General features: G+C 42.4%; 1 protein-coding gene across 19 annotated transcripts in view; it reads right to left on the minus strand.

Moving 5' to 3' along the window:
• The window catches only part of PPP2R2B (protein phosphatase 2 regulatory subunit Bbeta), a 478,247-nt gene that overhangs the window by 83,358 nt on the left and 378,555 nt on the right, over nt 1-16,334 (minus strand). For all 19 annotated transcript variants that reach the window (XM_012457048.3, XM_012456992.3, XM_012456750.3 and 16 more), the window contains one exon: nt 14,468-14,580. In XM_012457048.3, the coding sequence (XP_012312471.1) occupies nt 14,468-14,580 (113 nt within the window). The remainder of the gene's footprint in view (nt 1-14,467; nt 14,581-16,334) is intronic.

A 16,334-nucleotide genomic window follows, 5' to 3' on the forward strand; every position in this document is an offset into this window, starting at 1 on the left:
AAAATCTGGGTACTGTCCAATCAACTTAAGCTTTTGAATCTTTATTGAGCATCTTCTGACTTGCTATCTTTCATTCAATCTATTTTTGTTTTTATGTCTCCTATCCCTGCCCTGTCTATAAATGCCCTGGTATCCTGAACTGTGGGATAGCAGGTTAGTCACAATTGGCCTGTCTCAGAGATTTTTGCTCGGTGAATGAAAGGAAAATGGCAACAATAACGACCATGATTATTATGGTAATTAAAAAGAAGAGAAATCTAGGATCAAACATATAGCAAGTGCGATACTAAGCATGCTCCCAGTTAAAGTATGGGAAAGGCTTGGTGGCTGCTATTGTTAGATTAGCAGTAAATGCTGTTAGCAAATGCCATAGAAACAAATCGCCCCGTTCTGGAGCCAGTGGGCATTTGTCTTTGTCGTTCCTCTGGGCATGGGGCTTGGTTTTCTTTGCATGGACAGCAGAGCAAATCTTGCTTTGGAGGGAAGCGGGAGCTCTTTCATATGGTTCTGCACTGCTAGCCAACCTCAGTCACTTCTTTCTCTCTCTCTCTGGCCCACCGCTTGCATGGAAAATTGAGGTAATGATTTATATGTCGTAAGCAGTTCTGACAGGTGCACTCTATCTTGGCTTCCTCCTGCCCCAGGACTAATCGGAAGCTTATCTTTTCCTTTGTGTAATAGGGAGCTGTCAGGTTCTATGACCCTCCAAACAATTCAATCACTCACGGGTGGATTCACCTTGGAGGGAGGACACCTTGATATTGGAAAAGCCTTGTGGAGGCCATGCCCTGACATGTAAGGAAACAATGGCAGCCGGGGGCTAGAGGGCAACATGACCAAACTGATGAAATGTCATTGGCTTCCCAACTTTAAACGCTTCTGCCAGGAACTAGCTAGGTGGTTTTCCACCTTGGTGAACATCCTACCTTGGGTGCAGAACATTTAGCCATCTGGGAAAAGTAGGGCTGTTCCAAAAAATGACCTTTACAGAGAAGTGAGGGCTTGCATTGCTGATGAGAAAAAGTGCGAGTTCCTTAACAAGACCTATGGTGCTTAGCCTGATCTAGCCGTAAGCTGCCTCACCACCTGCATCTTACTACACATCCACTGCACTCAGCATTCCAGCCACCCGGCCCTCCTTCCCCACTGTGTTTTCCTGTGCTACTCCCTACCTGATGGCCTTTGTGCATGCCACCTCCTCTGCCTGGAACATTCTTCCTGCAATTCTTCTTACCTGCCTCCAGCTTTGGTTTAAATATTAATTGCTCAGGAAATTATTCTCTGCTCACCTTGAGAAGATCAAATTCTGCCCATCATCTGCTCTCCTGTACACCGTGCACCTTTCCTCTAGAGGTCCCATTACACTGTCAGCTTTACATTAGGAGCATTTGATGTACGCTTTTTCCAACCAAAAGAGACGGCTAGCTCTATGAGGGCAGGAACCATATCTTTCATGTTCACCATGTTCACTTCTACAACTCCAGGGTTAATCACAGTACCTGGCTTACAGCAGGGACTCAATAAGTGCTTGTGGAATTAATTTTAAAAAATGCATAGCAAGAAACCGAGGTGGTGCCCACGTTCTTACTTGGTTTGACTGCCAAGTAGTGCAAGGGCATATCTAATTGGGATTGGTGTGGCAGTCACCTCGAGTCCATCTGCATAAAGGATTTCACTATGGGAAGGAATAATGATAACCAGTGTGGCTTTGTTTTGTCACTTCTATCTTAATCTCTAACCTTATAACTCCCTAACTCCTGCTCTGTTGTCTCCACTGACAATCTTACGTTTCTCCCATAGGATACTTTTCTTAGATGCTCTTTAAATTTGGAGAGCTTATGATTAAAAAAATCAAGATTTCGGAAGTTTTTAAACATCTCTATGTTTGGTTTTGAACTGGCAAGATAATTGGACAGAGTTTTCACCTGTTGTCTGGATGTTTTTGCATTAAACAGACAGTGTCCTTATTTAATTGAATGTTGCAGAACTCTCAATCCCTGAAAATAATGAGAGGAAGTGAGATCGCAGAGTGGAGAAGAAAATGTTGAGAAAGAACTCAGGTCATTTCTAAATATACAATGGGATTGACTATAATGTTAGGAGGGGGCATATTAAGTTGATGTCACTATTTTTGTGTGTGTGTGTGTGGTATAGGACTGCTTTATTTTTCACATTAATGGTATTATGCTGTTTCTTATACTTTTTAAAAAATTTCCTTATTTCCATCCTTCCTTCTTTCCTTCCCTTCTCTTCCATCTTCCTCTTTCTCTCCTTCTCACCTCCTCTCCCCTCTCTCCTTTGCCCCTCCCCTCCCCTCCACTTCCCTTCCCTTCCTCTTTCTGAGACAGGGTCTCACTCTGTCACTCAGGCTGGAGTACAGTGGCCTGATCGCAGCTCACTGAACCAGGCTCAAGCAATTCTCCCACTTTAGCCTCCCAAGTAATTGGGACTACAGGGATTACAGGCGTGCACCACTATGCCTGGCTAATATTGCATTTTTTGTAGATATAGGGTTTCACCACGTTTCCCAGGCTAGTCTTGAAATCCTAAGCTCAAGTGATCCACCCGCCCCAGCCTCTCAAAGTGCTGGGATTGTAGGTGTGCACCACTGCTCCTGGCCCATTGTGACTATTTCCAAACCAAAGATTCCTAGTCACTGGATTGCAAGCCCCATGAGAGCAGAGTTCACACATGTCCATCATGACTATATGTATGGCATCTTTTTTTTAATAAGTGGTAGATTAGATAAATGTTAGGTTAGATGGAAGGAAACCGTTGTGAAGAGTGACTGGTTTTAGATTTGCAAATGGTTCTTTTCTGCTTCAAGTAGCTCTAAAGTAGGATAAAGCCTCCATGGCTCAGATGGTTAAAAGCCATTGCTGTTGGGAGGCCAGGTAACATGGTGGTTAAGAGTGAGGCATCTGCAGTTAGACAGGCAGCAGTGAACTGTGCTTCGGCCAATTGCTCGTGGAGGGACGATTCACCCACAAATCGCCTCCTCCATATGCTGCTATTTCCTCATCGCGAAATGGTAATCATAGCTCATGGGGTTAGCAATTACACTAGCAAATGTGCAAAGTTCCTGATACAATGTCAAGCACTAGTGTGTTTTCAGCTGATGTTAATGAACTTGAATGTCAACAGGGAGGTGCTGTAAGAATCTTGTACCATCAGGCGATTCTGTGACTGGAAGGCAGTAAGGGCAGAATGAAATTCCTGCCGGGGGTAACTCCCATTCACTGATCCAGTTCCTTTAGCCAGCATTTCCCAAAGTGAGGTGTACTGCTTGCTACTCAAAGCAACAGATTGATGAACTGTTTATTACTGGCCCATGACAAGCTATAGGAGCTCAAGCCAAAATCAGTGTATTGCTTCATCCATTGAGAAAGCCTTACGATGAAAAAGTAGTGTCAGATGAATTATACAGTGGCTTAGTGGCTCTGTATAGTTCACGACTCATATTCTGGTGCAAGCCCCTTAGCTCACTGTGTACTGGCATGGGTCAATGACTGCATTTGGAGTAGAATGTTCTAGAGAACGGTAATCCCCTGAATTGAGAGAAGAGTTCTTCTTGGTCAAATAAGTTTGGTGGAAAACACTGCATGCCATATATCTTTCTTGGATTTGATATTGCATATTAGTATATTAAAAATTTCCAGAAACCTTGAAGTAAATGAATTTGCTTAAATGTGTTTAAGCTAGGGTTTCCCATATACTGGAGTCAGAGACATTTGTGAGAGAGAGTGTGTGTATGTGTGTGTACCACTGCTTTTAATGTTTTTCTGGTAAAGAAAGCACACTCATCTGAACACAGCAACAAATTACAAGAGCATGACTCACCTTCCTCCACCCAAACAAACACAAACCTAACACCTTTCAGGTAGAAAATTCCTTTCCTTTTTGCTAAACCATTTTAAGGAAACCAGAGAATAAAACATTTTTTTCTGTTGAACACAGTCTCTTTTAACATGAAACCACCCTTATAAGTAGTTTTCTCCAACCAAGATCTTGTTTTTATGCATCAAAGACAAGACAGTATCTTGCTATACACCATTCCCCTTAGGGAAATATTTAAAATACTTTTCTCCAGTAAGGACTGGTATTTAAAATGCTTACATCAATGTATCAGTCGAAGCCTGGCTTGCAACGTACTAGGATCAAAGTGATCATGTCCTCTATTGACCTTGATTCCAAATCCATTTGCACTAATCATTTTCTACAAAAATCCTAATGCATAACGAGCAGAGGCCCTAGAAGTCCTCTATTGATTTCAAATTAGTTCTTTGCAAAACCTAGTAGCAAAAAGGGATCTAGGTATGTATTTTTGATCTCCTATTAGTAAAGTCTAGTTGAAAAAGAAATAAAAGTCAGCTCTTTACTTTGTTAACATTTTTAGGTTTCTCGAGCAATGCCCTGCTTGAGTGCTGTGTGCCATGTAAGCGCCTGCACAGGCCCACGCGCATGTAGTTTTGGGGACTGGAGACACACCCCTTGCTCCAGCAACAGTGAGCTCACACTTCAGAAATGGGACCTGGTGTGGGGTCAGTGTCTTTCCTATTACACTCAAAATTCAGATAATTTCATCTGAAAAATTCAGAAAGTAAAAGTATTCCCCCCTTCAATCATCCAATTATCCTTGATTTTTCACTTCCGTTAAAAAGTATAAAAAGAGTCCTTTAAATGAAAAAAATGGGAGAGTCACTCTAATAGCTTCCCATTTGAGAAAAACCTATCTGGGTCAGTGTGAATCAGGTTTGAAATAGGGACAAGATCCTTGCTTGCAAAGCCTGAAAAAGGCCAGAACCCTGCCCTGTCAACCTTCCCACAACTCTGAAATTCAATTTAACAACCAAGGTTAGGGAAAGACAACATGTCAGAGTCTGGAACCCTATCAGGCTTTATGGCCAGGGAATCTCAAGATAAATGGCAGGAGAGGTCATGGAAATGTCCAGATTTTCTTCTGTAATGTGATTCTGTTCTTTTTCTGACCCTAGTGGACTTCTCAGCTTGCCACTGCCATTGAGTGTACATATGGGAGGTGTCCTTTATTAGTTCCTATCACATTCAAGAAGCCATGGATGCCTTCCAAAGGGTTTGGGAGCAAAAGACAAAGAGAACTCGATCCTGAGCCAGGTATAGGGTTCTGCTTATATTTACATCTATGTTGGATCTAATTACTACATGGTAAGTGCAGCATAACAAAGGTACCTTTGGGATGAAAGAAAATATTTTATTGTCAGTGAATACACTCTGAACTCAAGGCAGCTTAGAAGAGTCAGCACAAATGCAGATTCAAAGCACAATGAATTGCTTGTCCCTAGATGTAATACTAGTTTGAACTTTTCATTATATTCTTCGTGCTTTCCTGAAACCCCTAGTCTGTAGGTGAAAGACAAGATGGGAAGGAAGAGGAGAAAGAGATTCACATATACTAAGCATCTACTGATGACAAGGTATTATGCTAGACACTACAACAAGTTACTCTATCAGCCCAACCTCTGCAAGAAAGTATAATTATTACTCTGGAGTCAGATTGAACTCGTTTAAAAATACGGCTTTGCCACTTAGTAGCTATAGACGTGAGCATGTCGCTATAGCTCTCTGAATCAGATGTCCTCATCTGCAAAATGGGAATAACAATAGTAGCCACTCCACAGGCTGCTGTCTGGGTACAGTAAGATGGTACCTGCCTAGCAGAAGGCTAGACACATAATAGATATTTAACAAATGTTGGCAATAGTGTTACTCTTATAGCACACTTAAGTGGGCCGTCCCCACGACTTGACCAGGAGTAAGAAGGGGAAAGAAGTTGAGTTATAAAAGGCACTGACAGTTCACAATCAATCAGGGTCATCGTGGATGCTTATTCTAAATCAGATCACTCGCTTAGTGTAAAGGCAACCACGTTTTGATAACAATGTTGTCCTCAGACTAATCTATATAGAACCTTGAGATAGGAGGAGACAAGAGGAAAAAGGAAGGAATTTTAAAGGTCAAATCTGAGAATCTCTACTTTTGAGTAGAGACCATTATGCCAAAGGGTCTCAAACCCCGCTGATCTTCAGAATGGCCAGGAATGTGGCTGAGAAATACGGCTGGGTGCCTTGGCCCTACTCCTGGAGATTCTGAGTCAGTTGGTGGGGGTGGCTTAGGTGTTCCCAGTCTTATGATCATCCAGCTTTAGTGAGCCATGACCTAGTTTCATGTATCCTTCCTGCCCCACCTTCTCCCAAAATAAAACAGAAAGCCCACCTATGCCCAAGGCACCAGTAACTTTTACAATCTCCTTGACAAGTTGTTTTCCAGCCCCTGCTTACTCATTTGTGTTTTGGCTTACACTGAATATTCAGATGCATACACTAGGCATTCTATTTTCTTACAAGAGGCAGGACAGCGGCATGGGTTTTGGAGTCATAAAGACATGCACTCAAGTCCAAGCACTACCACTTACTAGCTGTCTAACCTAAGGCAAGTTCCTTAACTTCTCTGGCTTCGGCTATCACATCTCTACAATTAGCATAATATCAGTGCCTATGTTATAGGTTTGTCTTGAAGAGCAAATTAGCCAATGTATGCAAAGTGCTCCTGGAACATTAACATAAATGTTAGCTGTTCTTTTAATTCCAACTGAAGTAGTTCCTTTGGCTAACACAAAACTTGACTATCATGATGTCTCTGAACATTAGTCAAAAATATTAGCCAATGAGCAGAATAGAAACATCCCTAACCCTCATCCCCCAAAGGCAAAACACGTCAAAACACAAAGGCAAAACAGTGGGGGTAGTAGCTGAATTCTTGTGGAGTGCTTTCTGATCCCGTAACTGAAACCCCATGACAAAGACAGATACAATCAGATAATGATGGCAATCAATAATGATACCAGAAATTATTATTTATTTTCATAAACACAGAGTATGTGCGTCCTGCTGAGTTACATACATCACATGCCAGCATTCACTTTCGGGGCAGTCAATCAGTGGGAGATCTCAATATCCACCCACAGAGTGGGGAAGAGGGGGAGGGATGGAGCGAAGGTTGAGAAATTACCCACACCAGAATGACACATTCACAAAGTTAATCTAATCCAGGAGCCGTTGGTGCCATTGCAAGTCTGTGAATATGGGAATAGGCTTGATTGATTTTTCACTGCAGTAGCTAAACACACCATTGTTATTTGCCACAAATGTAAGGAAAGGAAAGATGAAACCATAAAAGGATTGGATATGAAGCCCCCAGAGCAGCAACAAATCACAAAAGGAAGTCTAAAAAAATTAAAAATGGTAGAGGAAGGCTATATCTGTGTCCTAAGAGGCCTCAGTTATCAAAGCGTATACTGAAAATGAAAACCTGGGGCAGTAAAGGCTGATCCTACTCAACTAATAATTTGCACTAAATCTGGCCTGGGGTTCCCCCTCCTCCCAGAATGAGTATCACATGGGTACCTCGCAGGCAGCAGGAAAGCCTAAAGGATGTGGACAGACAGAACGTGCTTCATTCCCAGTTCTGCCTCTTTCTAGCTGTGTGACCCTGATGAGATACCTGGACTCTCAGAGTCAGTTACCCTTTTTTGTAAATGGGACAATCACATCCACACCACTAGAAAGGAAGAAATGGCAATGCACATCCTGTGTGCCTCAAAGGATCCTTGGGAGCATCAAATAAGATGCCCAGCGTGCCAGCCCATCTGATGTACACCCTCCAGATGTATCATGGAAACTTCTTCCTGATCTCCTGTCTCTTTCCTTTGTGCTTCTTCTGACCTGCCATGGTTATCTTCTGTGCTTTTCTCGGGACACTTATCCTTCTCCATTATTTCTCAAAGTGTGGTCCAGGGACCACCAGCACCAGAATCACTTGGGCATTTTTTGGGAGGGGCCTTGTCAAAGATGCCATTTATTGGAGTCCAACTCAAACCTTCTAAACCAGCATCCCTAGTGACAAGGCCAGCAATTATGTTCTAAGCAGGGTCCCCAGTGACCATGAGGCACACAGTCATTTAAGAACCACTGATTATCCCAGCACTTTGGGAGGCCGAGGCGGGTGGATCACGAGGTCAAGAGATCGAGACCATCCTGGTCAACATGGTGAAACCCCGTCTCTACTAATACAAAAAATTAGCTGGGCACGGTGGCGCGTGCCTGTAATCCCAGCTACTCAGGAGGCTGAGGCAAGAGAATTGCCTGAACCCAGGAGGCGGAGGTTGCGGTGAGCCGAGATCGCGCCATTGCACTCCAGCTTGGGTATCAAGAGCGAAACTCCGTCTCAAAAAAAAAAAAAAAAAAAAAAAAAAAAAAAAAAAAAAAGAACCACTGATTAAATTCATTTTATCTTTCAGTCACTTGCAACTTGTCTCCTCCATGCCCCTTAAGGACAGAGAGTGTGTCTCATTCATCTTTGTAAGAGCCACACTTTGCAGTACACGCTAGGTACAGTGTATAACATAGTAGACACTGACTGAGATACAAAATACATGGAAAAGTCCTGCACACCAGATGTTGTCAACCTCACTGTTGTCTAAATCAAGGGACATGCCATAAACAGTCCTACATAATAGTGAGGAACAGGAACTCTGGGATCAGATAGATGTGGACTCTATTCTTAGCTTTGCTGTTTACTATTTGCAAGGCCTTAAGCCAGTGCTTACCTCTCTGAGCCTCTGTTTATATAAAATGGGCAGGATGCCTAAGTCACAGAATTATGATAAAGGATATACATCAAACGGCTGAGACCCAAGCCTGTCACTAAGAAAGGCTGAATATGCATAGTTCCTATTAGTAGTAAACTTAAACCAATAGTCTGTTTAATCAGTTCTCTAGGAAACAAATCAAATAGTTAAACTGTTTCATTCAGGAGATCTCTCGATTGGGAAAAATAGCTAGTCTTTTCAGTCAACCTGCCTAATCTCATGACCTTTTAGCAATGGTCCTCAAGAAGTCCCCATTCAGGAGTCAGGGCTGGTAAAAGCGAATGCCTGTTGGCCAGTGACTTAGACGGTGCCTACGGCTGTGTCCAAATTGCCACCAATGGGATTTGCTAACATCAGGGTCATTATCAATGGAAAAAGTCTAGTTCTGGAGATTCACGAGACTGTGTGTCCTGCACTGAGAAGAGGTCAGAAGCAGTCGTTGTGTAAAACGTGACATCATTTGACCTTTCCTCTAAAAATCAGTGGATCCCTTGTGTACCCACCCTGTGGCAGAAAAGCCTCTGCGGCCCTCACCCCCAGCCTTCCACCCCATCAAAATCAAGCTTGTGTGTTAAGAGAGCTTTGATAAAAAGTTCTAAGGGAACTCAATCAATAACAAAACATTCCTGCTCCATGGTCAGGAATTAATATTTTCTTAAAAAGCAGGAGCTGTAGAGAATAAGAATGAAAAACATCAGATTTGGAGTCATGTGGGCTAGGTTTGAATTCCAGCTCTTCCATTTTCCAGCCATGAGATTTTGGGCAAGCGTCTTGGCTACTCTAAAACTCCGTTTCCATTTCTGTGTACTCCGTTCACTTGACGGATATTTACTGAGTGCCTACCATGTGCTGTGCATCGTTCCAGGTGCTGGAGCTGCAGAATAGAACAAAACACAGTCCCTGCTTTCATGAAGCTTACATTTTACTGGGGGGTGGAGAGGAGGCAGACAGCAGAGACAGTGCTAGGCAATGCAAGAGCTAAGCAGAAAAGGGCCGAGAGAATGAATGGGAAAATGCGGGTGTGCTCTTTTCCATAGGAGGGTCTTTCTGATAGGTAGCACTTGAGCAGAGACTGAAACCAAGGGGAGGCTACAGCTTCAGATGATCTGGAGAGAATAACAGAACATACCAGAGAGAGTTATTATGAGGACTGTGTAATATTAAGGATATAAAATCTAGCACCTGGCACATAGTAAGCACTCAATAGATGATGGCTATAATTGTTTTTATTTGTTGTAAGGCATGTTTGAATAAAATCCATTAGAAAAATGGAATTCATCACACTACCTTCATTTCAGGCAGATTATGACAAGTCACAGCTTGGGAGTTCATACCTTCTAGACTCTATATTTATAACAGGTAAAAATGCCAATTTCAACCAAACCTAGGTTTCCAGGGCACTGGCAGCTAATAATAATGAGGAAAATAATACCTCAAGGCTCATCCTGCAGGAAGAAGTATGCTAAGCGTGATTTCTCACCACCCAGCTTCCATTTCAGGCTGATTAAGTCACTTTAACAGTGAGTTCCCATTACCTAGAAGGGGCTCTGAGGGCTTGTTGCTCCTGGGCAGTGGGAGTTGGGAAAGAAGGGTGTGGACGGTCATGTGAAGTAGAACTGCACAGAGACCTCAAGGTCTTCGTTTCTCCATTGCTGAGGTCAGAGATCTGGAAACTCAATGTGTAAGTGTGTGTGGGGGGGTGGGGGGCAGTGGTAGGGGGTAGTGGGGGAGGGATGGAGGGACAGGGAGAGGGAAGGGTGAAGAGAGGGAGAAGGAGAGTAGAGGGAGAGAGAGAGAGATCCCCTGACCTGGAATAATAATGGCACTAATTATTAAGACAATCATCTCAAATGCCCAAATGTATGTGTCTAAGTTTAAGAGCCCTCACTCTTGATTTTTAGTCCCAGTCCTGGAATAACCAATTGAGCGATACTGGGTAAGTCATTTCCCCTCTCTGAGTCTGCATCAGGTTAAAGGGCTCAGGCCCCAGAGAAAAGTAGATCAAGGCTTGGTTCTTAGCCCCGCATGATCTTGGGTATGTTACTTAACTGCTTGGAGCCTCATCTGTTAAATGGGCATTTTAACAGTGAACTACACCTTTTGAGGTAGCTAATACAGATAGAGAGTGCAGCATGGTGCATGGGATATGGCAAATGATCAATGAATGCTAGATACCAGCATTTTCACCTGCTAAATACCTATCCTGCCCTCCTCATTGGCTATTCAGAAGAAGAATCAAGGGACTAGGTAAGAAAACGCTTTGTAATATAAATGGTACCTTACAACTGTAAGGTGTTATTATTAAATTATCACCATGATTATTGCATTATATTGTTATGATTTTGAGCAGAAGATATAGTTTTCATAGACATGCTTCTCATAGGCTCCTTTGGTAACAAGATTGATTTTGAAAGATTATCTTCTATGAAAGATAAAGTCACATTCTTGCTTTGAAAAGCTGAGCCTCTCAGCACTGAAACAGAACAGGTTCATTACACAGTGAGGATTAATTAGCTGTAGAATATTATTAAATGTTCTCACTCTCAATACCCACATAGAACCGGAAACTATGAAAGTGAGCAAGAGGTAATCATAGTACAGGGAAGGAAAAAAAAAGACATAGTTGCTGGCAATGCATATTTCAAGAGCAGAACATATTAGTAAATTATAATCTGATTAATATCACATCAGCTCATTCTCTGTTTGGAGTCATTGTTCTGAATCTAGTCTTCAGGGTCGCCTGCTTTTTTATTTCCTTCTACCACTGGGATCAAAAAGAAAAGGAAGCTGGACTTTTCATTGTTTACATTTAAAGAGTGCTGTGGTGTGGATGTTTACACTGAAATGCAGGATATTTGAAAGCCTAGGAAAGAAGAGGAGGTAAATATAGATACAGGTATTTATGATTATATAGCAAATATAACATGTCTCTCCAAATTATTTGAGAATTGAAAATTTTCAAATAATGGAAAAATAACAGAGGTTCATAAAAGTGATAGCTCCAGTGGGCCTTAGGGATGACAGAGTCCAGTGACCGCAGAACCCCTTGTCTCAGCCACCAGGGGCAAGTGCTGAAAATGCAGATTCCTCTGGGTCTCCTCTCTGGGGATGGGTCTCGGGAATCTGCATTTCCCAGTCCTCTGCTTGGCAGCATAGAAACCAAGCTTGGAGGGAAGAAATGGGATTCATCAGCCAGGTCACACAGCTGGTTAGTAAGAAAGCGAGAACCAGAATTGGAATTTTCCAACTCCCAGCCACACCGCAGGGCCTCCTTCTCTGTTTCATCGGAAGTCCACTTTATTGGCATCACTGGCTTGGCATGGGGAGGATCTCTGCTCTTGTGGAAACTGAAATAGGCCTTCTCTCCTCTTTATCATAGGGATGGAATTTTCCCAGGGGTTAAGCACAGATATATGAAATCTCACAGGATGCCATAGACAGTAGGATTCCACAGTGGGGTCTACAGATGGCATTTGAGAAATCCCATCCACATAGCAAACAAGGGCAAGGTAAAGTCCGGGCAGAAGTTCATGTTATAAACTCTAAGTGGCACTTAATCCAGTTGTTTTCCCCACAAGATTGGCATGTCTCGTGGGGCAAAAGAAAGTCTTATTCCTGTTATATTGCCAGGACAGTGTTTGCCACTTAGTAAATATCAGTGAGTAGTTTGTAGAATAAATATAACAGTATAAAAAGTATAAAAAAGAAAAGTAACATGAACTGTCTCATATATAGAACTACTATCAGTAGGGGGTAATAATAGCAATGATGATGATGATGATGATGATATTAATACTAAAACAACAGCAGGGAACTAACGTGATTGAGTGCTTTCTGTGAGCCACCACTACACAAGCTGAGCTCTTTCTTACACCAAATATCGTACTGAATCCTCACAACAATTCCAGGAAGCAGTGACTATCATTGTCCCCTTTATACAGATGAGACATTGGAGGCACAAGGTGTTCAAACATAGCCACATGCCACATGATGTTTTGGTCAATACCATTGGTTCCATAAGATTATAATACTGTATTTGTACTGTCCCTTTTCTATGTTTAGATATGTTTATATACACAAATACTTGCCATTGTGTTATAATTGGCTACAGCATTCAATTCAGGAACAGGCCCTATAATTTCATAGCCTAGGAGCAACAGGCTATGCTGTGTAGTTTGGGTGTGTAGCAGGCTACACCATCGAGGTTTGCATAAGTATTCTCTATGACGTTTTCACAACAATGAAGTCACCCAACGATGCATTTCTCAGAATATATTCCCATCATTAAATGATACATGACTGTGATATGTCCAAGGTCACCAGTGGAAAGTAACGGAGCCAGAATTCTAACCCAGGCTGGACTGACTCAATGTTAGGTCTCTTCACTACTCTATTTTCCAGCCTCCAAAACCCCTGCACATTCAGAGCATCAAGGCTGTTGCCACTTCCACCCAGTCTGATAAGGTGGACCCAGAGTTGAAGGTATAGGCTGATGAAGGAAACATTGTCACCAATGCTTGTTGGCTCAGAAGCAGCTCAGCTGAAGACCATGTGCCCATTAGTACAGGGTAAATACCTAATAGTCTAGCACGGTGATCATCAAAGAGTCTATATTCAAAAAGCAACTGCTGAATAAGCAGGTGTACCCATAAATGAATTATTGGACAAATAAACAAGTGAGCTAATCAAACATACAATGACTACCTCATTTTATCTTTCAAACATAGGGCAAGAACCTCTTTTCCTCACGTTTACTTACTGTCTCCCTTCTTACTTTTTGGTCTTTAGTAGGTAGAGCTGCTGGTGTCTGAAATCACATACTTTACAGTTTTATAAGTCCCTTGGGGCTAGGGCTATATCAACACGAGGCTGCTTTACTGCTCACATTGAACGTGTTCAAAACTAAACTCATCATCCAGTCCTAAACCACTTTACCTGACATCTATAGACCCTTCCCTTGAAAGTTCACCTTGAGAAATCCGTTTTTAATGCCACTTTCCTATGAGAACTTTTCTGGTCTCCAACAATCACAGGTAATTTCTTCTTCCTTTAATCAAACTGCAATTCTCCAACACTCAGTGCATTTCTCTTACTATATTTAATGCCATAATCATTTCCATATTAGCCTTACAAATCCTCTTTATCAGACTATGTGTTTCTGAAGAGCAGGAGGGAAGCTACTCAGACTAAGAGTGGGGACCATATATTAAGGACCAGCCATAGAGGAAGGGTTTTCTATCTTCTTGCATTTCTTCCTCATAAGTCCATGAGCAGTAGGTACTGTGTTTGCTGTTTTGCAGATGGAGAAACTAAAAATAACTTGTATGTTGAAAGCTCAAAAAGGTTAAGTGACTACTGGAAAATTTGGGTAAGTGGTAGCATTTGAAGCCAGGTCTGTCAGATGATTAAGTTTGTGTTCTGAATCACAAGACTGCAACTTGCCATCTGGGTTCTCATCCCTGTACCTTGAGTACAGAAGGTGCTCAAGACATTTTAGATAACGCGAACAACAGAGGCTAAGATTATAGTAACGTCTGGCAGTAGCCATGTGGGCAAGTCTTCTGGGACAAACGGAAAAGCATGGATTTGTAGTCATTAGAGGGCTTGGCACCTTTCCTGCTCCTCCATCTGCCACCAGAGAGAGACTGGGGTAGGCTGAGTCTCTGCCTATGTTCCCTCACTGGTCCATTACAGTTGCAACCTAGAGTAACAACCAGCACATGGCCAACCTTAGGAGACCTGCCCCTGATCGTGGTGGCCAGCGCAGCCACGTGCACTCACCCGCAGGGTTGTGATGGTGGCAGGATCCCGGAGCCGGCCCTCCTCATCTTTCAGATTGTAGCCTTCTGGCCTCTTATCACGCTCGCTGACTTTCCACAGCTTCACAGTTTTATCTGTAGTGGGCAACCAGATTAAGTCAGAATTACAGTGAAAACAAGCTTATAAGGGAGTTTTCCTGGGGGCAGTTGGGAGAGGAAGAGGTAAGTATGGAGAGAATTGCTACAGAAGCTGGCTCACGTAAAGGGTTGCTGTGCATAACTCCCATGTCATTTGAAGGCAGAGCTCATATTTTGAAAAAAAAACATATATTACACTGGGACAAATGGTTTTCCCTGACAATGGGCTCTTCAATCTATAGCTTATAGATTAATTTAGCTCATTCAATAAAAGCATTTATTGAACATTTCAAAACAAAACAAAATATTTCAAAACAAAAACATATACTGAGACAAATGTTTTTCCCTGACAATGGGCTCTTAAATCTATAGCTTATACTTTAATTTAGCTCATTCAATAGAAGCATTTATAGAACACTGAATAATAAGAGAAGCGACATACACAGAGCTTACAATGTAACTAAGCATTTTACATGAAAAATTGGTTTAATAGTCATGACTCTGGAGGTATGTGCTATTAATTATCTCTATTTTAGCATCCCACCTCACTGACATATTGTCCTCACCATGTCCTAAAAGGCCCTGGATGACCTGCCCTCTCCACTTTCTCCACCTTTCTGATCTCCCTGTCCACCCTCTCCCTGCTCACTCACTGTGGTCCTGCCACATGGCTTCCCTACTGCTCCAGGTACACACTAAGCTCACTCCGGCCTCGAGGCCTTTGCACTTGCTGTGTCTTCTGCCAGGAAAGCCCTTTACGCTCTTTTTTATGTAATTTGCTCCTTCAGTTTGCTCTTGCTGTTTGCATCCCAACCTTAGAGAGGCCTATGTAAAACCTACCTAAAAATGCTGTCTTCAGAACCATTCTCTATCTCCACTCTCCTGCTTTATTTTCCTTCATAATACTTTTTACTACATGACAATTGGTTGATTATTTATCAAATAACTATTTGTCTCTCTCATTAGAGTATAACATTGTTGAAGGTAGAGACTCTGTTTATCACTGTACCACCAGCACCCAAAACAGTGCCTGGCACGTAGTAGCTGCTCAATAAACATTAGTAGGGCAAATGAACAAATCTCACCTACTTACACAGTGCATATTTCTAGCAATATTTACGGAAATAAAATGGTAAGGAGATACATCAAAATGCTCCTTTCCTTTTGCTGCCTCGATGGAGTCTCCAGCTGGAAACTATCTTTCTCACCTTTGTACCACCCCAGCACTTTATACGACTTGATGACACCAGCCATTCTCCATAGCATTGAAACAGAGAACCCTCATCCCTGCAGAACTCCCATGAGCACTCCCATCTCTACAGGGGTCATGCAGGCCAAATAAATGAGTAAAAAGGGCTAAAGGATCTGTGAAGCTGGAATGGCCTGCCCCACATGCAGGCTTTTAATTCCATTTTTTAAAGAGACATGTTCAGGCCAAATAAATCATGTCTGCTGGCCACACGCCTTGGTGGGCTTTCCTTAGCAGATCCAATGTACATTTTTTTATACTTATTTTAACATATCTTTTGGAAGGCAGAAACTTGGTTGCCTTCTTTGTATCTTCCTCTATCCTGCACAAGCTAGGCTTTGGAATCAGACAACCTTGGGCCTAATCCCCACTCTGACACCAGCCACATGACCAAAGACAGGGGTTCCCACACAGTAGGTACATAACTAGTCTGTCCGTTCATCCGTCCATCCATCCTTCCCTCCATTTTTCCTTCCTTCTTTCCTTTCTTCCTTCATTCCCT

This window comes from Aotus nancymaae, unplaced genomic scaffold (assembly GCF_030222135.1).
Source record: "Aotus nancymaae isolate 86718 unplaced genomic scaffold, 86718_ANA_hifiasm-v0.15.2.pri h1tg000064l_1, whole genome shotgun sequence".
NCBI classification, from domain to species: domain Eukaryota; kingdom Metazoa; phylum Chordata; class Mammalia; order Primates; family Aotidae; genus Aotus; species Aotus nancymaae.